Source organism: Leptosomus discolor, chromosome Z, assembly GCF_034619465.1.
Source record: "Leptosomus discolor isolate bLepDis1 chromosome Z, bLepDis1.hap2, whole genome shotgun sequence".
Taxonomy (NCBI): Eukaryota; Metazoa; Chordata; class Aves; order Leptosomiformes; family Leptosomidae; genus Leptosomus; species Leptosomus discolor.
In genome coordinates, this window is record NC_141419.1 from 82,962,631 (window position 1) to 82,969,353 (window position 6,723).

General features: G+C 60.9%; 1 protein-coding gene across 1 annotated transcript; it reads left to right on the forward strand.

Moving 5' to 3' along the window:
- The first annotated feature begins 422 nt into the window (after nucleotides 1-422).
- Nucleotides 423-6,033, forward strand: ATOSB (atos homolog B). The gene is made up of 7 exons (XM_009959838.2): nucleotides 423-1,499; nucleotides 3,099-3,157; nucleotides 3,471-3,567; nucleotides 4,042-4,200; nucleotides 4,604-4,672; nucleotides 5,142-5,347; nucleotides 5,703-6,033. Exons 1-7 carry the CDS (start codon nucleotides 423-425, stop codon nucleotides 5,854-5,856), a joined length of 1,821 nt encoding a protein of 606 aa, XP_009958140.2. The 3' UTR covers nucleotides 5,857-6,033.
- The last annotated feature ends 690 nt before the right edge of the window (nucleotides 6,034-6,723 follow it).

Below are 6,723 nucleotides of genomic sequence, written 5' to 3' on the forward strand. Positions count from 1 at the left end.
TAGTCTCTGGCCCAGCTGGAGACTCCTGTCAGTGCCCAGGCCGGGAAGGAAGTGCTGATCCTGCAGGTGGGTTCCCCGGAGAACCACACCAGCCTGGTTCCTCTTCCAGTCCCTGGAAAGGGAGGTCCGAGTGGGGCTGTACGAGGAGCTGCTTGTGTCCTGGCAGGTCCCCTGTGGCCAAAAGCCTGGACAAGGACGGGGGTTCTGGGCTGATCTCCATCCTCCTGCTCTCTCTTTCCAGATGCTGTGCTGCAGTGCACCCCGTAGCAGAGGGCTCACCCAGACGTCCTGAGCGAGAGGGGGGTCCAGCTTCCACCCCCTGTCCTCACACCCTGACCTGTGGCACTTTACGGTCCCCCTCCTGCTGCTGCATGGGCTGTTCTGACTCAGACTCCTCTCGGAGTCCACGCAAGTAAGGCTCCATGCGGCACATCCACGCGGAGACGTCCCTGCCCCCAGAGCGCAGCACGGACCCCAGCCTGTCCCGGCCCAGCGGAGAGGCGCCCTTGGAACCTTCCTCACAGCGCTGCACCCACCACAGCATCCTCATGGGCTACAACGAGACAGAGATCAAGCGTCAGAAGGTTTACCAGGTCTCCATCTTCTCCCATCTCTCCAGCTCCTCCGAGAGCACGGAGCAGCGGGCAGGCAGCCGGCCAGCTGTCAAGAGGGGTTATCCTGAGCAGCGAACTTCGGAGGGGGGCCGAGATCCCAAACGAACTCACTGGGGTGGCGGGGGGGTGGATGCCAAGCGTGACGGGGGCCTTGGGCAGGCTTCCCTGGATGACGACGATACCTTCGAGGACGGTCTGCTGGTGGAGGAGCTGTCCCTGTGTGGCTCTGCCCAGCACTTCTCCCACAGTGGGCTGCGGGTGGTGGAGCACCGGTGTGAGGGCAGCCCTAGCCACAGTCCCAAGGCCAGCAGAGAGGACAAGTCGCAGGATGTCTCCTCCTCCTCCTGGCCCCAGCACATTGCTTGCAGTACTTTGCACACAAGAGACAGTTGCTCTGTCTCATCGGGGGATCAGCTCACACACTATGGGGATAATGGAGAGCGGGCAAGTGGCCACGACTCACTTCACCTTGATTTGCACAATATTGCACAAACGGCCCAGTCGGACTCTGGTGGGAAGAGAGAGAAGCCAGGGAGCGGCCCAGCTCACAGCAGCAGGGCTAGTGGAGAAGAATGGCCAGTGGTGGCTAACGGCTGCAAGGAGCCTCCAGCTCCGCAGGCAGTGCTCAGTCCCGAGCCCAGCAACCTGAGCTCCCTGGAGAAGACGCCCTGTGGGAGCAGCCAGCTCAGTGGCAGCAGCTGCCCGGCCAAAAGAAAGTTGCTGCCTGCTGGGGAGGTTGCGGCTGACTCCTGCTCTGAGGACGAGAGCCTGTCCCCACCAGCAAGGAAGAAGAGGGTCCTGCCGTGCCATCCGGTGCCCACGTCCTGCCGCAGCACTGATGCCAAGGGAGCCCCTTTCTGGAATCACCTGCTTCCCACAGCCAAGGTGAGCGTCGCTCGCAGCAGGGAGGCAGGGAGTGGCCTGGGGACACCCAGAGCTTGGGGCTGTCCTCATGGGCAATGTAGTCCTGTCCTGTCCCAGTGCTGCAGCACTTGTGTGACCAGGGTAGCAGCTGACAGCCAGCCCTGAGGCACACAGTCTTTAGGTTGTCACCAGCTCTTGACACCTTGTAGTCACTGGACCCTCTGCTTGCAAACAGCTCTTTATCCTGGAGAACCTTGCTTGGACAAGACACGACCTCCCCATGACAGCGAGAGCTGGACACATGGCATGGGGCCACACTCAGTGTCTGACAGCTTCACTTTATGCTAGAGTTAGCAGCAGGCTTGAGAAGAGTCGCTGGCCTCTGCCTGCCTGAAGAGGAGTAAGACAGTGGTGTGGGATAGCTTGGGTCCCTGGCCATGATATCCATCAGGGCAAGGGTTTGGTGGCAGGCAGCAGGACCAGACATGCTCTGGCCAGAGAGCGGGAGCCCCAGGGCTGTGTGCAGAGATCCCACTGGCTTTTCTGCACTTTTGCGGTGCTCATGGCTTGTCCCCCGGTGCCACAATCTCTCAGAAATGGGGCAGACTCCAGAGGTTTGCAACCACCCTGGCAGCTCAGGAGCTGCCTGCAATTCCTCCATGCTTACTTGCCCCTCCTGACCAGCACTCTTCCTTCACCGTGTCCTGCCAGCTGAGGTTGCAGCAGTCTCATGCCAGAGCTGACATGCTCCTCTCTTGCCCTGGGGCATCCCATGGTGCAGGGACCGATGGCAGAGCTACCCTGGCTTCTTGCTGCTTGGAGCCGGGACACACCATCCTTGTGGCACTGCTCCATCCCTGCCCACGTGCCCTTTTTGGTGACTGTCCCCCAGCCCGGCTGCCCACAGCACTGGCCTTGCAGAGTGAAGCCCTCCAGCAGCTTCCCTGGGTTTTCCCGCCCGGTCATGCCAGCCAGCTCCATCATCCCTTTGTGTTGTGCTGCCCTTTGTGTGGCTTCCAGAAGGGAAAACCCCTGAAAAGGGGACATCTTTAAAAGGAGGCTGCAGTGTGGTTCTGGTTTTAACTCCTCACCGTACAGCTGTAGGAGCCTGGCTGTGGGCAGGGGTGGGCAGCGCGCCCCTCTGCGCGACGGCACTACCAAGGACTTTGCATGAATCAGCGGGGGACAGGACTTTTCCTGGGCTGGTCGGGGAGCTTCATTGTATGTGTGACTGTTCCCTGGAAGGTGCAAGGGGATGTTGGTCAATGGCTCTGTCTGGGGGTGTCTTGTCACTGGGGCTGGTCCTGAGACCTGCTTTGCAAGGTGGGAGTCGTGTGCTGCTCCCTTGGCTTGGGTACCAACCCCCTCATCCCCAGCAGAGCCACTTTGGGGTTTGGGCAGCCCCAGGTCCCCAACAGACCCACTGTACCACAGCCCCTGTGCTGTCCTGCTGGCCACCCCTGCAAAGGCTGCTGACACCTCCCCATGGATGGGAGCCTGTCCGGTCTGCAGGAACCCTCATGAGGTTGTGGGACAGGGCAAGGGGCGATGGCACCTCCAAGGGCTGCACAGTCCCATGTTGCTGCCCTAACATGGTTTTTCATTTTGTGTCCCTTCCAGAGCTCGGCGGATTGCACTGTGGTTGGGAGGAGGCTGAAGAGCGGGCTGCGCCTCAAATCGTGAGTCCTGAAAGTCCTGCGGGATGCACATGGGGGCTCAGGGTGCCTGGCAACCCCAGCACCCTGCAGCCCATGGGAGGTTTGGGTTGAGTCTAATGCTCTTCGCTTCCCTGCCCCAGCCATCTCCCCTCCACCAGGCCCAAGGTGGTGGTGGGTTTCTTCTGCCCCTGGGCGGTAGGAGAGTGGGTTCGATGCCCACCAAAGGAAGGGATAGGGGAACCTAGGGAGAGAGGGATCCACATCCCCAGGGACATGGGCAGCCCAGGGCTGTGTGCTTTCCAGTCCAACACCAATCTTCTCTCCTCTCTCAAAGACGACATCTCCGGAGCAGCCTCCGGAGGGGCACCAGGTCCTCCACAGCACCCTGGGCCACCACCACCGTCAGCCATGCTCTGCTGGGCAACTTTGAGGTAACGGCACCCACCTGCCAGGGAGGGAGGTGGGTCCCGGGGGCTCCAGGCTGGGCTGGCGACGGGCGTGAGCGGCTGAACCTTATGAGAGCCCTGGTGTGGGGCTGGGTCGATGGTCCCCAAGGGCCTGGCATGCGGTGGCTGTGTTGCACAGCCAGCATCCACCAGCAGGATGGCTCAGCCAGCAGATCCTTGGGTGATGTGCCAGGAGCCTGGACCCTGCTGAGATGGCTGCTGCGGGGCTGAACTGAGGCGCTTTTGCTGCTTCTTTGTTAAATGGCTGGTTTTAGCCTAACAATTCAGGATGGGTCTGTCTCAGAGTGAGCAGCCAGGGCCCCTCAGAGGTGGGCTCTGGACACGTGAGGGCAAGCAGACGTGCAGTTGCAGTGGAAATGGGGGTGATCTCACCTGCAGCTTCAAGGTGAAGGGCAGGACAGGGGTTTGAAGGTCCCTAATGCTTCCCTCCTCTCTCAGGAATCCATCCTGAAAGGGCGCTTTGCACCGTCAGGGAGGATCGAGGGGTTCACGGCAGAGATTGGTGCCAGCGGCTCCTACTGCCCCCAGCACGCCACCCTGCCTGTTGACGTCACCTACTTCGACATCTCCGAACACAGCGCACCCTCGCCTTTCCTGGTACGCGGACAGGGAGGGCTGGGACCATGGGGGAGGTGAGTGGGGGCTGTACCCAGGCATCACGCATCCTGGGGGCTGCCCCTCTCTGGAGAACATGACTCAAGCAACCACCTACCTGAGGAGACCATTAGCTATTCCAGGAGCAGTATTTAACCCAAAAAGAGGGAAAGATGAGGGAACCCTTGCAGGCACATAAACAGGCAGGCTGCTGCCCAGTTGTCTCATGGCTGTTGCTTTGCCATTACCTGCTTTTTCATCCCCTGGTCTGGAGAAGGACTGAGCTGGGCATCTTCTTGCTGCCTTGTACCAGGCGTTCCTGGTGGTCTCTCAGCCCCATGCTGGGTCCCAGCTGGGCTCTCCGTGGGCTTTCTCCCTCTTTCACGTGCTGTTTCTTTTGCCCCAGGGAGTGATTGACTTGGAGGCCTTGGGAAAGAAGGGTTACAGTGTCCCCAAAGCTGGAACCATCCAAGTGGTGAGTCGTTCCCTGGCCTCCAATAGTGCCATGGGGAGGGGGCTGGATGGGCTCTGGTTGCCCCCCAGGGTGGATGTGCTCCATTACGTTGTGTGGCAGGGCAGCAGGCAGAAAGCTTGTGCAGAGGGGGTACGAGCCACCAAGACAGCACAGCGAAGGGGAGCACAGGGTCCCCCGAGTGCTGGCAGGGAGACAAGGTTGTGGGAGATGCAGGGAAGGAAGGAGTTGATGAGGAGGGACAAGGTCTCAGCAGGACATCATGTACATGCAGCAGGGATGGGATGTGAGCACAGGAGTGGAAGTGGGTGGAAAGGACCGACCTGTGGGCTTCAGGCTAATTCTTCTGGGGCTGGTATGGGGCTTTCTGGACCCTTGGGCCTGCTGGTGCTGCCCCGAGATGTCCTAGCCCTGTGCTGCAGATCCATTCCTGTGCCCTTCCCAGTCTCACCCCCTACCCCTCTGCCCCCAGACCTTATTTAACCCCAACAAGACTGTGGTGAAGATGTTCTTGGTGACGTACGACTTCCAGGACATGCCAGCCAACCACATGACCTTCCTACGCCATCGCATCTTCCTGGTGCCTGTGGGGGAGGAGGAAGGGGTCACCATGGCCCCCAGTGACCCACCGGGCACCAGTCCACCCCGCAGGGTCCTCTGCTACCTGATGCACCTAAGGTAGGGCATGCCAGGAGGGAGGGATGGGTGGATGGATGGATGTCCACCTCAGGGTCACCCCTGGGCTCCCCTGCCAGTGTCCCTGCCTCCCCCAAGCCTGCAGGCCAGAGCACGGTGGGGAATGGCAGCCTGACCCTCTCACTCTGGGGAGAAGCAGGGACCGGCTGCTCCTTCAGGGAGGTCAGAGCTGCCACCCTGCCCAAGGGCGGTGGTCTCTGTCCCTCTGAAGGCAACCAGAGCATGGCCACCTTGACCAGGGGCTGAAGTCGGCGAGGGGGTTGTTCCCTCTGCGGAGGCTGTCCTGCCCTGGCCTGGGAGCCTGAGGTGCCCCCGCCCTGCTCTTGTCTCCACTCAGGTTTCACAGCTCCAAGTCGGGGAAGATCTACCTTCATGATGACATTCGGCTGCTTTTCTCCCGCAAGTCGATCGAGGTTGACTCGGGGATCCCCTACGAACTGAAATCCTTCACGGAGATGCCGAGGAACCCCTGCTACTCACCCCGGGCCTGACCACCTTCATCCCCCACGGCGACCGGGGAGCCTCCAGCCCAGCACTTTGGGGAAAGATGAGTAAAGGGACAGCAAGCAAGCACCACCTTGAAGTATTGCCCTTCCTGCGCGCCCCCGTCCTCCTGAGCAGCACGGACATTGTGCCCTTGCTGTGCAGCAGGGCTGGGATCACCACGGGGGCTTCACTGGGAGGGGGCAGTCCCAGCACTCCGGGGATGTGCTCAAGCCTTCTGATGGTGCTGCTCCCAGCTTGAAGACTTGGCTGTGGCTGGAGTGGGGAAGTGAAGAGTTGGGCCAGGGGCTCCGGATGAGGCTGCCCATGCTGGTCCTGGGGATAGGAGCAGAAAGTGTGGAAGAGTTTGTATTTATTAGTATTTATTGTTGCTGGGAGTGCAGAGGAGGCTTGTGCAGAGGATCGGAGGTGCTGTGCTGTTCTTCCCCCCTGTTGGTGCTGGTGAGGCCCCTGGCAGCGTGGGGCTCTCTGGCTTGGGGCAGGGCTGTTGGGGACTGTGAAGGTAACTGGGGATGGGGGATAGCTCAGCCTGTGGAAGAGAGGGTGACCCGCCTCTTGGCTGGGGTGACCCAGCTGCTAGCCCATGTGCAGCTCCCAGGCCAGGGTTGTGTTAAAAGCCCCAGGAGAGGCCAAGACTTGCTGGGCACCAGCTCCGTGGGGCCAGCCCCACTTCGGGCAGCCTGCAGAGGGCTGGACTTGTCCAGCAAGCCAGACCCCAAGAAGTCTGTGGGTGGCAGGGAAGTGGCCATTGTCACGGATCCTGACGCTGAAAGACATGGTTGTCATGTGGATGGGGACCTGGGCCTCTCTGCAGGAGCATGGGGATAGCCTTCCTGGCTGGAGCCTCTCGTGTG

What these genes read in the sequence shown, in the direction of transcription:
- ATOSB (XM_009959838.2), top strand. Translation starts at nt 423, where the DNA reads ATGCGGCACATCCACGCGGAGACGTCCCTGCCCCCAGAGCGCAGCACG. An exon ending in ACCTGCTTCCCACAGCCAAG is followed by an intron (nt 1,500 to 3,098) that starts GTGAGCGTCGCT and finishes TGTCCCTTCCAG; the next exon opens with AGCTCGGCGGATTGCACTGT. An exon ending in AGCGGGCTGCGCCTCAAATC is followed by an intron (nt 3,158 to 3,470) that starts GTGAGTCCTGAA and finishes CCTCTCTCAAAG; the next exon opens with ACGACATCTCCGGAGCAGCC.